Source organism: Dendrobium catenatum, unplaced genomic scaffold, assembly GCF_001605985.2.
Source record: "Dendrobium catenatum unplaced genomic scaffold, ASM160598v2 fragScaff_scaffold_1676, whole genome shotgun sequence".
Lineage (NCBI taxonomy): Eukaryota > Viridiplantae > Streptophyta > Magnoliopsida > Asparagales > Orchidaceae > Dendrobium > Dendrobium catenatum.
Genome location: NW_021320138.1, coordinates 1793303 through 1809086, shown reverse-complemented (window position 1 = coordinate 1809086; position 15784 = coordinate 1793303). Strand labels below are relative to the sequence as shown.

Below are 15784 nucleotides of genomic sequence, written 5' to 3'. Positions count from 1 at the left end.
CACAGTACTAAAGAGCCATTTGAAGGCGACTGCCACCGAGCTTAGTTTCTTTCTCCTTTTAATAGCCTTTGGTGATGTTTTCTGATCCCTAATAAAGAAAACTTTCAGCAAATCGTTTTCTAACTTTAGGACCCTATGAATGATTAGCCTTTCCTTTTTCTTTGATGGTCATTTTGATTTGGATAAGTTGGTTGATAATATATTTAAGCGTTATTTGATTTATAATTATTTTTTTTTATAATAAAAAGTAAGGAATATTTGGATCTAATTCAAAATATTTTGCATGAAGCTTCTTACTAATTAGGCTATTCAATTCATCTAAGTAATACCAAAATCTATAAAGATTTAAAGTCACTGGTTTGGTGGACTGGGATGAAGAGGAATGTACCTGATTTTGTGGCAAAGTGTGAATCATGTTAAGTGGTGAAAGCTAAATATCGGATGCCTAGTGGAATGTTATGTTCGTTATCAATATTTTAGTGAAAAATGAAAATATATAACAATGAATTTTTATGACGACTTTCCTAGATCTATGCAAGGATATGATCGCATTTGGTTGGTGATTGATAGGTTAACAAAGTCAGCACAATTTTTGCTTATTTGTTAGACTGATTCAGCTGAAATTAAATTTTGTGAAGATATTTATGAAGAAATTTATGTGACTACATGAGTTTTCTAGTCTTATTGTGTTTGACAGAGTTGATAAATTCACCATTAGACTATGAAAAGATATACATGGAAGTTTGACAGAGTTGATAAAGCTTACTGCTCACGGAAACATCCGAAGATATGATTAATTAGAAAGAATAAGTTAGGTTTTAGAAGACTTACTAGGGCTATGTATTTTGGATTTTAGTGGTAGCTAGAAAAATCTTATTTCATTGATAGAGTTTGTCTATAATAATTGCTATACATAAATCTAACATCAAGATGACATCCTATAAAGTATATTTGCATGATAAAAATGCATTACTCCACTAAGTTGGATTGAGGTTTCAAAGAGGCAGCTGATAGGTCCACCATTTTATTTATTTATTTATTTTGATGGGTCCATCATTTATGGATTAAGCTACTAAGAAAATTAGGTTAATCAAAGACAGAATAAGGGAGACCTATAATTTATTATGAATTAAAGCATAGAATTGTTGAATTTGGAGTTGGAAGATTTGTGCTCTTAAAAATTAGATAAATGAAAGGAATTTTTGTATCTGGTCAAAGAGAGGTTGAGTCCTAGGTTTATTAGGACATATGAGATAATTGAAAGAATTGAAAAAGTTGCATGTAAATTAGCATTATCAACATATGTATCTTTTTTTTTTTTTTTGAAAGAGATTTATATAAAATAACAAAAAAGAATGAATACAAGATCAACCCAAAACAAAAGCTCTCTAAAAATTACAACAGTTAAAATAAAACCTAAGAGCTTAAGTTCCAAAAAAAGGTTCAGTAGGAAGCCAGGACTACCAACATCCTCGAGTATTCGCAGGGACCATCCAGAAGAAGCATCAACGGTTGCCACAAGGAAACAACGAGGATGGGAGCCCCAACCACATCATTACCCTGCAACAACCAATCGAAACCAACACCAAAACCAGTAGAAATCAAACAGCTCATCTTCTTTTACCTCCTCGATTCCAAAATTTTCCACGCTGAGCAACCTTCAAAGGTTTACCCGAAACCATGCTAAACTCAAAATCAGGATCTGAAAATGAATCAGAATCCGAATTCTCCTCAGAAGAATTATTTAACCAGTCACCATGAGACCCAACAACCATTTCAGAATTACTACCCAGGGCAACATTGGATTCCACTAACTTCACATGCACATTAACCAAGTTTTGAGAAAATGGAGAAACTCTCAGTTCCGACCCATCACCTATTGTAGGACCCGATTCTTGCATAACACCATTTGAAATCAATCCCTCACTGGAATCAGATACCAGATTATTAATCTCAATACCCTCATTCCCAGCCAACTGAATTAATCCAACAGACGAAGGAAAAAAAGGCAAAGCATTTGGAGACAAAGAGGCATCAGCCTCAACCGAAACCACCTTTACACCCAAAACATTATCCTCCCTATTGTTATCCAACAAAACATCAGACGTAGGATTTGCCACAGTAACAGAAAAATTCCCAATCAACTTAAGATTGAAACAAAATTTCCGAATGGCATCGACGGAGGGCCTTCGCCCCGGAAAACGACCCACCAAAGAGAATTCAAAAGGTTTAGCGAGCGACCTAACCTCATCCTCAGAAATTAACAACGCCGGCAAGCCACGATGAGAAGAAAAAGTCAGTTCAGGAAAAGAAGAGGAAGTAGAACCTGAAACCACATCCTAATTGAACATAATATTTCTAATGTATCAATGGTTACAAATAAAAATTAGAGAGGGCCAACAGATAAAATTGAGGTGTGGAACAACTTAACCTATATTGAAAAACTAAAAAGGATATTGAAATTCCGTGTTAGAGAATTCAGAAGCAAAAAAATCTAATTAATGAAAATAATAAAGTGTAAGCATAGATCAGAAAAATAAGCAACTTAAAAAAAAAAAAAGAGAAAGATATGAGATAGAAGTTCTCTCGTTTGTCTAACAATTTATGAATGAAGTAAATATAAGGAACTAAATTTAAAAAAAAAGGAAGAATTGTAATATTCAAGAAATTTGAAAAAGGTAAAAAACGATCATTTATCTAAAATATTATACCCCCAATATTATTTGTATATCTCAAAATTTATAAATAATATTTTTTTATAAAATTTTATAATATTTACTTATCATTTTATAAAACTTCAACATGTACATAATATGAAAGATATTCTTCTCACATGTAACAACCCCACTTCCCTCTCCAATCTACTATAGAATCTTCTCCACAAGTCTAATATGTGAAATTTGTGGCCCATATCACACTTTCTCAAGTCGACCTTCTCTAGCATAAGCCTAAGCGCAAACCATTAAGCCATAAGTTAAATATCAATGAGTAAATATTTCATAAATACTTCTTCTATTGTTTATTATTATGTTTAAAAGATAAAGACTTTAGGTAAATGTTAGCCATCACCCCATATCTCTCTCTCTCTCTCTCTCCTTGTTATTATTATTACTATTTTGAAAAGATCTCTCTAATTAGTCAATAAGAAACACCTAACGAATATTTATAACAAAATAATATTGGACAATTGCTATGCATAATATATAATATGCAATTAGGGAGTAGGGTTATCAAAATAGGTCAAAGGATCGGGGTCGGGGTCAGGTTCAACCCGAAATTGACCCGACCCGATTTTGGTCAATTCGAACCCGAATTGATTGCTAAAAGAGATAAAAATTGACATGAATCCGACCCGATAGCAACCCAAACTTGACAAGATAACCTGTTTTAATTAAAAAAAAATATTTTTATTAGTTTATTAATCATATATAGATTTTACATTAATTGATAAAAATAGGAAGATTATACCAACAAATAAAAGAAATTAAAGAAAAAATATTAAATTGATCAAATTTTTATCAAAATTGACTTCTCAGGTCAACTCGAATTCGACCTATTTAATGAACGGATCAGAATGTCTTACCCGAACCCAACTTATTTATTAACACATTCACGAAAAACCAAATTTTTCGAGCCAAATCATTTATTGACATCTCAACCATTGAGTCCTAAAAATTGACATTATCCATTACAAAAATAAAGGCCTATTTTAGACGCATCTTTTAGCTATAAAAAAAATGTTAAAAAATAGAAACATCAGACAATTGCGCCATTAACTCAACAATTTCACTAAGAAAAAATTCAGTTTTACGTCGCCATGCATTAACTGCTCCTAGTCTTGCTGTATTACACGTTGGTTTGCTAAACCCGCAAGCAAACGCCCGCTTTCAATAATTACTTGGTTAGGCCAAATGATAATAAGCAGCAAGCAACCAAGTATTCAATGCTAGCAGCCGTAAATAAAACAAGTTTTGCAACGTTTTGATGAGCCAACCCATTACAGATATTTAGCCTTCGCTTATCTGCTCTAAAGAATGGCATCTTAGCATTCAATGAGGAAAAAGAGAGAAATGAAAAAGTAAATATGACAGCAGGCTTCAATAAAAAGAAGAGAAACGCAAGCCTGTTCATTCAGTGTATTCCCCAAGAAACCGCTCACCTAGTGTATTCCCCAAGAAAATCACTTGTTTTTTTTTTTTTTTGAAAAAGATTATTGTTATTTTTACTATATTAAAGAATTTTATAAAATTATTTTTATGATTAAATGTATAAAAATATGATAATTATAAAAGAATTATTAATCGATTTGAAAAATATATATACTTTTAAATAAGTTGATTTTTCATAACAACTATACAATCACTTTTAAAAACAACCTTTAGATGGTTTTTTAGGATTTGTTTAGGACAATATTTTCACTACTTTACTTCTCAAATTACAACACCTTAATTTGATTATTGTTTTCTTTAGGGGTGTCAAAATCGGGTTGCAGATCGGGTTTGTGTTGAACTCAGAATTGATTCAACGCTATTTGACACAACCTAATCCCTACCTTTTTTTTCTGCAAACATGTCATAAAATTCAACCCGGACCCGACCCGTCTGGTTTCTGAGTTTACTCGACACGAAACGGGTTATGGCCGAAAAAGCGTGTGAATGGGAGAAACCTTGTCGAAGAGGTTACTAGTCTCGTCGAAGCCGTAGGACGCCAGAATCAGAAGGGTGTCATCGAAGCCGGAGAAGAGGAAGGAAGGAACGTCGGGACTGGCGGAGGGAGAGGCATGGCCACGTGACGGCAGCGAGACGGCAGCGAGATAACAGAATATGCGAACATGGACGTTGGCGAGGCCATTGGGCCGAGTTGACTATCGAGTGCGGCTGTGGAGGCGGGAATCGGGATTTCGTGTAAGAGGGAGTTAGGGTCAGATCCGTATCGGGTCATTTTCGGGTTTCCGAATCATCCCGGACCCACCCCATTTTTTCAAAAGGATCGAATCATGGAACTCAAACCCGACTCGTTTGCGAATTGGGTTGACCTTATTCCAAAATTTTCACGCCGGATTTTCGGATTATGTCAAATATTAACACATCTAGTTTTCTTGATATTTTTTCAGTGCTTTAAAAATTTACTATGATGAGAAATTTCTTTTAACAATCATAATTCTTAATATATAATAGCTTTAACAAAAAGTTATTCAATTTTTTTAAAAAAAATATTTTTAATATATTCATAACAATTTTTTAGAAAATTAGTATCTCCAACAATTTTACAATCAACTTTACAAAATACTTGCAGCCATCCCAAATAGCTTAACTAATTATTTTCAATTTATTCAATGATAATTATAAAAAAATATTAATCAATTTTATTAAAATAATATTTATTCTAATCATAATAATTTAATTTTCATGACTACTTTACAATCAATTTTACAAGCACCGTTGCTTGTTTAACCAGCTTTTAGGTTCTTCCTCACATGAAATCCACCTCCTTATAAATACATAGACTGCCCACAGATTTTTCATCTCCCCTGTATTAATGCTGGCCTCTTCTTCCTCCTCTTCTCTAGACCCCCGAAGAGAATTAAAAATGAGGCCTGGCATCTCTTTGAACGATCCTAATCCACTAGCTCCGATGGCCGCAACGGTGGAAGCCATCCCACCGGCCGTACACACGGCGCCATGGCGCTCACCGGTGCCGTATCTGTTCGGTGGCCTGGCGTCGATGTTAGGCCTCATAACCTTCGCTCTACTCGTCCTCGCTTGCTCCTATTGGAAGCTTTCGGGCTACCTCGAGAGAGTCGACAGCGATGAACATATGAGCGAGACAGCTGGTTCCGGTGGCCTCGGAAAAGCTGCAGATGAAGCGCAAGAGAAGAAGGCGACGGATTTGGAAGAACGGTTCGTCGTCATCATGGCCGGAGATGAGAAGAAAATATTTCTCGCCAATCCCATTCGTAGCCGCGCTTCCACTTTCAGTGGCAGCGGTGGAGACGAGCAGCCTTCCGCCGCCGCGAAGATAGGCGAGAACGAGAGCGACGGCGGCGGGGAGACGGTAACAGAGAACTGTGCGGTGAACGTGTCAGGTGGTGACTCGACTCACAATCACATCTGAAATGGTCGTTTTCCTCTTATTTTCTTGAAAAATTATTAAGTGCGTAGTGCGCACAGTTCGCACAAGTATTGAATGTCTAACGGTACTCAGCGGTACCGAGTGCGGGTACCGCTAGGTACTCAATGCTTATGCGGACGGTTCTCCCTATCCGCACTCCACACCTAATAATCTCTCGATTTTCTTAACCATCTTTATATATATATATATATTAATTTTTTTCTTTGGCTGAGCGAGTATGATTTGTTTGTAAGTGGGGTTTAATATGACTATTTGATTTCTTTTTTCGAAAATAATCTTTTTTTATATATATAGTGAAAAAGTGTTTATTAGTTCAAAATTTGTTGAGAAAAGGTGGAAATAGATAGAGAAAAACTGTAATGAATCATAATAAAATATTAAATATTTCTCTTAATCATAGCATGGAGTGATATGTACCTTACAAAACTAAATATCTTGCTTCTTATCAGACTCAATCTACTTAGTAGGATTTTTGTCTTTGCCTGAAATAGTATGAGTATAAAGTTCAGTACTTTAACCCTTTTCCCTATCTCAAAGTTCAATCCACAATTCAGTATTAAAATCAATAAAATAAGTGTTGGTGTTTACTCAACGCTAGGCATGCTATATTATATATGAATATGAATGCAAGAATGTCCATTTATTAATGCCTCCTTGTAACTCCCAATTACCACCTCTTACAATCTTGTGGCTAGTGCAGAGCAGAGCCAAAATAAAGCAGTGTATTCTTATATAGAATCATCTCAGAGTCAAAGAAAAATATTGTAGCCCACAACAGAGATACATTTGCATTGGGCCCAAATACAAAATCTAAAGTGCACTTTCACTTCCGTAACAAAGCTCTAGAATGCTATGAAATGCATGATGATGAAATGCAATATTGAATTTTATATAAGTAATCCCAAATTTGGATGCATATTCAAATTCTTCAAAATTTTTCCAATCTTTTAGGGGATGTATAAAATGTTAATCTGACACACTTTATCAATTGTGCTGAAGTTCAAAAGCGACTCATTTATCCATAAAACTCAAAAATTCATAATGAGCAATCAATTAGTAAAATTTCATATTCTTATAGTCAAATTGTCCATAATAGTGTGGGTAATGATTTACTAAAAGTTATATGGTGGAACCTTTTTCAAACTCAAGAAAAATACATTTATAAGCATATAAATATGTTGTAATTGAAATTAGAAATAAAGTATAGATTGCCTACCTCAAGCCCAATAATTTACCCAACTAGTTGAATAGACATTTTTGAATTTTGGCCTCTTAAACCTCTCTTCATCTTCTTCTCTCATTTATTTCTTTCTCCTCTCTCCTCTTTTCTTCGGCAAGGCTCGGGTGCAAATGGGATTCACAAGTGATTTTAAATAGTTTTAATATTTAAAAATAATTAACTTGACCTAAAGTAGTGATGCTACCTTTCGTAGCACTGTTGTGCTCCTAAGAAATCTTTTAGATTCCCCCATAACATCTTCACTTGAGACCTAGCATCGCAACGACGCTTCCCCGTCACTCTAGCGTATGCCCAAAAAGTTGAGAGCTCGATGCCTGGGCACCTACTACCATAGTGCTGTGGCGCCTATAGAGCAAAATGTAAAGTATTGGATTTTACTTCTCAAATGCCAAACCTCAGTTACTCGGAATCCTAATAAGCACTCTAAGACTCATAATTATTAATTAATTTAGAATTGATTGTCGTTATCAAAAAATTACCTAAATTTTATATAATATATATATTATATTCTCCCCTTCTTATAGAAAATATCATCCCGACTTTTCAAATTTACAGCACAGTCAGACAAGGTTTTGATATAATTGTCTCATTCAACCTCTTTCTCCCAAGTTACTTTTTTCTTTAGTCTAGCTTTCATTGAACTTTCACCATCATAATCTAATGATTTGTTAATTGCTTAATATTAGAAGCCAGAATATGCTCAAGTTTATCTCTAAAAGTCAGATTGGGTGTCATATCAACTTTATCTTCTGGGACTCTTAGATCTACATCTGATACCAATCTCTTTAACACTAACACATGGAACACATTATGGATATATGAGATACGGCTCGTAAAAATAAAAAAAAAAAACTATAAGCATATTCTCCAATCCTCTCAATTACCTAAAAAGGTCCAATATACTGAGGACTTAAATTGCTATCTTTTTTTTAATCTATTTACACTCTTTATGGGGTTGACTTTTAGATACACAAAATTGCCAACTTGAAATTCCACAAACTTTTGTGTTGGATAAAAATATTTCTTTTGCTTGTCCTGAGAGCTACTTCCAATCTTTTCCTGATCAGTCGGATCTTTTCAGTAGCACTTTCTACTAGCTCTGAATCTATCTGCTTACTTTCTCCTACCTCTGCCTAAGATATCAGTGTCCCACACTTTTTTCTATACAGAGCTTCATAAAGAGCCAGATCAATGATTACTTGGAAATTATTATTATAAGAAAATTCAATTAAAGGAATATGATCAGTCTAGCTTTCTTCAAAATCTAGAATACAAAGCCTCAAAAGATCCTCTAAAAACCAAATAATACTTTCAAACTGCCCATCCATATTGATGTAAATTTTCAAGCTGAATTTCAACTTTGTCCCAAGACTCTCTTGAATATCGTTCCAAAACTTCAAACTAAATCTACCATCCTGATTGATAATGATAACATTAGAAATTTCATGTAACCTAACAATCTCTTTCACATACAATAGAACTAACTCGTCAACAAAATTAGTCTACCTCATTGACAGAAAATGAGCAAACTTAGTCAATCTATATACTATAACCCACATCTAGGGGTATAAACGAGTCGAGTCGAGCTCGAGTCAGGGGGTGTTCGAGCTCAACTCGCAAGTCGAATACCCAGCTCGAACTCGAGCTCAAGCTCGAGTCGGGCTCAAAAATCGAGCTCGAGCTCGACTCGCAACACTATATCGAGCCGCTCGCGAGCCGCTCGTTTTCGTTCCTAACATTCCCGCCTGCTTTTAATTTTACCGCCTGTTCTTTTATTTTTTGGGAAATCCGCCCGTTTCAAACCGTGGAGCAGAGACTGCGTGAGCAATGCCACTTTAGCATTAATTAGAAAAGAAAAAGGCTGCTATTCTTCAGCAGCTTTTAGATTAAATATAAAAAAAAAAAAAACATTAGTTCGAGCCGGCTCGCGAGCTCACGAGCCGAGCTTCGTCAAGCTCAAACTCGAGCTCGTTTACTAAACGAGCTCGAACTCGAGCTCGAGCTCGACTCGTGAGCTCGATAAGCTCGACTCGCGAGCCTATAAACGAGTCGAGCTCGAGCAGGCTCGCGAGCCGGCTCGGCTCACTTACACATCTACCCACATCACATCATAACCTTGACTAAACTTGGGAAAGTTAAAAGCAAAATCCATAGTAATCTCCTCTTTTTTTCACTCAATAATATACAACTATTGCAATATTACACTAAGACTTTAGTGCTCAGCTTTCATTATCTGATATACTTTAAATTTAGAAATAAGTTCTATCACTCCTCACTTCAATCTAGGTCACCAGAAAATGCACTTCATATTGCGATACATCTTGTTATTGCTTGGGTGAATAGTGCATACAGAGTAGTGGGCTTTATGTGGAATCTCCCTCCTCATATCACCACTACTTATGATCCATAATTTGTTACCACAAAAAAAAAAAACACACACACACCTTACTCATCTACATTCCACTCAACTATCTTTCCAATTTGAATATGATCTATCAACATTGCATATTCTTCATCTACCTTCTAAGTTTTTTTTTTTATTTTTTTTTATTTGATAATAAGGGTTGAACTATCATCTGAGATATGATTCTAGTATGCATATCATATGAATATATTACTTCTAATTATAACTTCTCCATCTCCCAAATTAATATTTTCTCAGAAGTAATTACTAAACTAGCTACCACTCCTATTGATTTCTTACTCAAAGCATCAGTAACCATATTTTCCCTACCTGGCTAATTAATAAATGAATTTCAAATCATAGTCCTTAATTAGCTCCAACCAATTTCTCTGCCTCAAATTTAATTCTTTCTTGATGAAAATATACTTCAAACTCTGATGGTCACTATAGATCCCACATTTGACATAATACAAATAATTTCATCGAATTTGTAATGCAAATATAATAGCTTCCAAGTCTAAAGCATGAGTTAGGTACTACTTCTCATATAACTTAAGCTTCTTGGATTCTTAAGTTATTACCTTTTCATTCTATTGCAACACACATCCCAGATCTTTCAATGAAACATCATTATCACTTGAAGTCCTTCTATACCCAATAGAATTATTAGTACAGGGGATTGCACCATATACTCCTTCAATCTATGATATCTTCTTTCACACTCTGGTGTCCAGTCAAACGATATAGTCCTTTGGGTCAATCTAGTCAGAGGAATCATAATATGAGAGAAGCCTCTAACAAAATTCCTATAATAATTTGTCATGCCCAATAAACTATGGAACTCTGTTATGGATTACAGTCTCAATAAATCTACTACAACCTACACATTTCTGGGATATATAAATATCCCTTTCTTATTTATCACATGCCATAAAAAAGTTACATAAGTTAACCATAACTCAAACTTCAAAATTTTATAATATAGCTTGTATTTCCTTAGAGTCTCAAAAGAAAATTATAAATGTATTGCATGATCTTCCACATTTCGAATACATCAATAAATTTAATAAAAATTTTGATCTAAATTCTCAAGGAATACTCAACTCATCAAATCCATAAATACTAATGAGGCATTAGTCAAACTAAATGACATTACCAGAAACCCATACTATTTATATCTAGTGCTGAAGATTTTCTTCATCACATCTATTGCTTTTATTCTTAAATGATGATAGTTTGATCATAAATAAATCTTGGAAAATCTGGTTGCATATTCTAGCTGATCAAATAGTTTGTAAATCATGGGTAACGAGTGATTATTCTTCATAGTTACTTAATTCAACTCTCGATAATCAATACACATATGTAATGATTCATCTTTATTCTTCACAAATAATACATGAGCTCCCCATGGTGATCCACTCAGCCTAATAAAACCTCTATCCAATAGCTCCTCCAATTATACCCTCAACTATTGCAGTTCTCTTCGTGTCATCATATAAGGAGTCTTCATTATCATAATCATACATGATAACACCTTGATATAGAACCCTAAAATCTAAACCTTAAACCCTAAACCTAAAGCCTAAATGGTAAACCTTAATCCTAAACCTTAAACCCTTAAACATAAACCCCATACCCTAAACCTTAAATATAAACTCTAAGCACTAAACAATAAACCGTAAACCCTAAATCTTAAATTTTAAAATCTAAACCTAAACCATAAAATGTAAACCCTAAAACCTAAGTTCAAACCTTAAGCACTAAACCCTTAATCTTAAATCCTAAAACCCAACCCTAAATAATAAACCCTAAAGGATAAACCTTAAACTCTACACCCTAAATCTTCAACCCTAAAGCATAAACCCTATATCCTAAATCCTAAAACTCTTAACCCTAAACCTTAATCTCAAAAACCTAAACCAAACCCTAAACCCTAAAATTAAAAACATACACCCTAAACCCTATAATTAAACATCCAACCATAAACCCCAAATCCTAAAATCAAAACCTTAACCTTAAAATCTATGCCCTAAACCCTAAATCGTAAATCTTAAACCCAAAACATTCACCCAAAACCTCAACCCTAAATTCTAAACCTTAAACTCTATATCAAATCCAAAACCCTAAACTATAAAACCTTAACCTAAACCCTAACCATAAACCCTGAACCCTAAAACCTAAACCCTAACCATAAACCCTGAACCCTAAAACCTAAACCCTAAATCATAGTCCCTAAGTGTTCAACCATAACCCTAATCCATAAACTTGAATCTTAAACCCTAAATCAAACCCTATACCTTATCCCTAAACCCTAAACCTCTAACCTAAACCTAAGCCCTAAAACCTAAACCCTAAACCCTAAACCCTAAACTCTAAATACTAAACCCCAAACCCTAAACCCAAACCCAAACCCTAAACACTAACCCAGTAACTCTTTAAGAAAAAACATCATAAAATTCCTTCACCTCTATAACATATTCAAGACTTCTAATGAATCTTATTAAATCTCTTACATAGGCCAAAAATATAGAATCTCCTTACCTTTAAGCCTTATACATTTATAATATACAGATTATAGATGATAAGGAGCTCTTAGTACCAAAAAAATAAAATATTTCTTGGTTTATACATAGTCTCACATTCTTCTTGCTACAATTAATTATAGTCTAATACTTATTCAACATTTCCATACCTACTATCACATAGAGGCAATAAAATCAATGTTGACATGAATTTCTTTCTATATGTCTTAAGCTCACATAAGTAGACCTTATTTATTCCCATCAAATCTCTCGTTAGAAGTATAAAAAATAATTCAGGATATAACATAATAAGAATAAGACTTAAATCATCCAAAAGACATTCAGACATAAAGTAATAACTAGCACTAGAATAACAAAGAAAGTAAGGTAGCTCAAAAATACATATCATACCAATCGCTACATATGGTGCCTCATTCGCTTCCTATTGCTATAGACTATAGACCCTGGGTTGAACTAGAGGGGCAACCAATAGGTGTAGACTTCCTCTGAACTCCTGAAAACCTCTCACTTAATCTACTCTTGCTCTGCACTAAAGATCCCTCACTGGTATCTTTAGATGGAGCTATTGCTAATGGATAACTTTGAGTACCTCCTACCTTGGATCAACCTTCATGTACACTAAGTCACCTTGTGACTAATTGGCCTCTATAAAAACATTAACCTGCATACCTATAACATCTGCAAAAATGCCTCCTACCATAATATTCGTACTACAAAACATTACTAACAAAACACATATCTGCCTACACTAACAAAAATGACAAAGCCTTCTCTTAGTGGTAGAATTATTTTTTTTAATATATGGAGGTCAATCCAGACAAACAAGTTAAATACTTGGCATTATCGACTCAAAGGGGGAACAGTGCATGGTGGGTTTAATTACTTCATAGTAGACAACGGGAAGGAAAGGGTCCTCTTTATAGTTGGAGTCGTATGAAGTAGCTAATGAGATGGCATTTTCTACTCATAGACTTTGAGCGGCTATTATACCTCCAATATCAACATTGTACACAAGGGCAATGCTCTGTAAGTGAGTACACATATGAGTTTTATCAGCATAGTGCACTATATAACTTAACGAAATCCAAAAATTAATTAGTGGCTAGTTATATTGGAGGTTTGAAAATTAAGCTCCAAGATAAATTGGAACTAAATTTTGCCTAGTCTTTATCTCAGGCAGTAAACTTTGTGTTAAAGGCTAAAGCTCAAATACAATGACATTATTGATCGAATACAGCACGACAATCTTTTCATGAGGGAAATTTGGGGCAACCCAAGCTTGTTGCATCTTAAACCAAGCCATTACTCTCAACACCTGTATCTGCGGCCAATGCTCCAACTGAGTATAGGGGACCAGCTAAGCCCGAAGCAATAACCTAAGATAATCTTTATGATAAACATTCCACCATAAAATGTTTTAGATGTCTGCAACCCAGCCAAAAATCTAATGAATGTCCATCCCACCATCAGGTATAATTAGTGGAAGGAGATGAAAAAGCTAAACAATCCAAAACATTGGAGAAAACAGAGGAATTGGTGGAAGAATTACAAGCCAATAAATGGGAACTAGTCATTTGTGTTATGGAGAAACTGCTTTTAGCCTCGCAGAAACTAGTTGAAACTCAAAGGCATAGCTTATTTCTTACCAATTATACTATTAATGTCAAGTTATATGAATTGGTGAATGACAGCGATTGTACCAAGAATATTATCTCAAAGGCTGATGTTCAAGCTCTGCAAATTAAAATAATAAAAAACTCTAGCCCTTTAAAATTAGTTGGGTAAAGAAGGGTGTAGATTTCCTCATTTGTAAACTTTGCAAGGTCACTTTTACCATCGATAAAAGCTATTTATGTCAAGTTACTTGTGTTGTCCTTGAGATGGATGTATGCCATTTGATCCTTGGTCAACTGTAGCAGTATGATAGCAGAGCGGTTCATGGTGGCAGGGCTAATACCTATACTATAGAACGGAATGAAAAGAAGATTAAGCTCCTATCTGTTGGTCCATCCTAGAGTAATCCCCACGTCAGTAGTCTCACATATGTTTGTGTCATTTTGGGTCACGCGCTCTTGTAATTGAAAGGCTCAAGCTGTCTGATCCTTACTTTGGTTGCCAACAATTTGAGTGAACGGATTCCTCTAGCCCATCATCAATAAATTCAGCAGTTGATTGATTCATTAGATGACGTTGCTTCACCTGAGGAGCCTTCGACGTTACCTCCTTTAGGAGATCTCCAACACCAAATAGAATTTATCCCTGGAGTAATTTTACCTAATTTACCTCATTAATGCATGAGCCCTCAAGAGAATGTCATTTTGTAGATTATAGTGTAGGAATTATTACAAAAGCAATTCATACAGTCAAGTTTGAGCCCATGTGCTGTCCCATCCTTGATTGTTCCCAAAAAAGATGGACAATGGCAAATGTGCATTGATAGTAAAGCTATAAACTGCATCACTGTTGAATGTAGATTTCTCATCCCATGAATTAATGACCTCCTTGACAAGCTCGTAGGTTCCACAATTTTCTCAAAGTTGGACTTGAGGAGTGGCTACTAGCATCAAATTAGTATTCGACCTGGAGACGAGTGGAAGAGTGCTTTTAAGACGATAGATGGGTTTTTTGAATGGAAGGTTATGCCCTTTAGGCTTTGTAATGCCCCATCTATATTTTTGCGACTTATGCATGAAATATTAAGGCCTTATCTAAATAAAATTTATATAGTATATTTTGATGAAATTTTAATATTTAGCACTTCCTTTGTAGATCATTATGACCATCTGAAATTAATTTTTAAGACTCTATGCGGCAACCAATTGTTCCTTAATATGGTCAAATATGAATTTGTCATCACCAGTGTATACTTCCTGGGGGTTTTTTTTTATGTCAGACGAATAATGACTGCTCCATAAAAAATTTCTTCCATCCAGGAATAGTCATTTCCTCTCTCATTGGCTGATGTGTGTAGCTTCCACAGCTTAGCTAACTACTACTATAGATTTATCAAAAACTTCAGTAGTACTTATCATGGCTCCCACTACTAAATTTTTGAAGGTTTCAACCTTCTCATGGACCAGTGCACAATAGAAAAGTTTTGAAAGGATTAAGGTATCTCTTAGCTAGACATCTGTATTGGTTTTTCTTATTTTGACAAACCCTTTTAAGTGGACATTGATGCTCAGTCATCGGTGTAGGAGCAATTTTATCACATGATGGAAAGCCGGTTGAATACTTTAGTTAGAAATTGAGCACCGCCCGATAGCAGTGGTCAGCATATAAGTAGAATTTGTATGCGGTTGTTAGGGCTCTCAAATTGTGGGAGCCTTACTTGTTGCATAGAGACTTTGTATTATGTATCAATGATCAAGCATTACAATATATCAAAAACCAAAAAGAATATCAACAAAATGCATGCGAGATGGATTATATTCTTTAAAAGATTTAGTTTTGTAACTAAGC

The 15784-nt window shown here is 34.7% G+C and overlaps 1 protein-coding gene across 1 annotated transcript; it reads left to right on the top strand.

The window, feature by feature from the left end:
* The first annotated feature begins 5510 nt into the window (after window positions 1–5510).
* LOC110096838 (protein GLUTAMINE DUMPER 2-like) lies at window positions 5511–6404 on the top strand. Its single transcript, XM_020822963.2, has one exon. It carries the CDS (start codon window positions 5539–5541, stop codon window positions 6112–6114), a length of 576 nt encoding a protein of 191 aa, XP_020678622.1. The 5' UTR covers window positions 5511–5538; the 3' UTR covers window positions 6115–6404.
* Window positions 6405–15784: the final 9380 nt, after the last annotated feature.

What these genes read in the sequence shown, in the direction of transcription:
- LOC110096838 (XM_020822963.2), top strand. Translation starts at nt 5,539, where the DNA reads ATGCTGGCCTCTTCTTCCTCCTCTTCTCTAGACCCCCGAAGAGAATTA.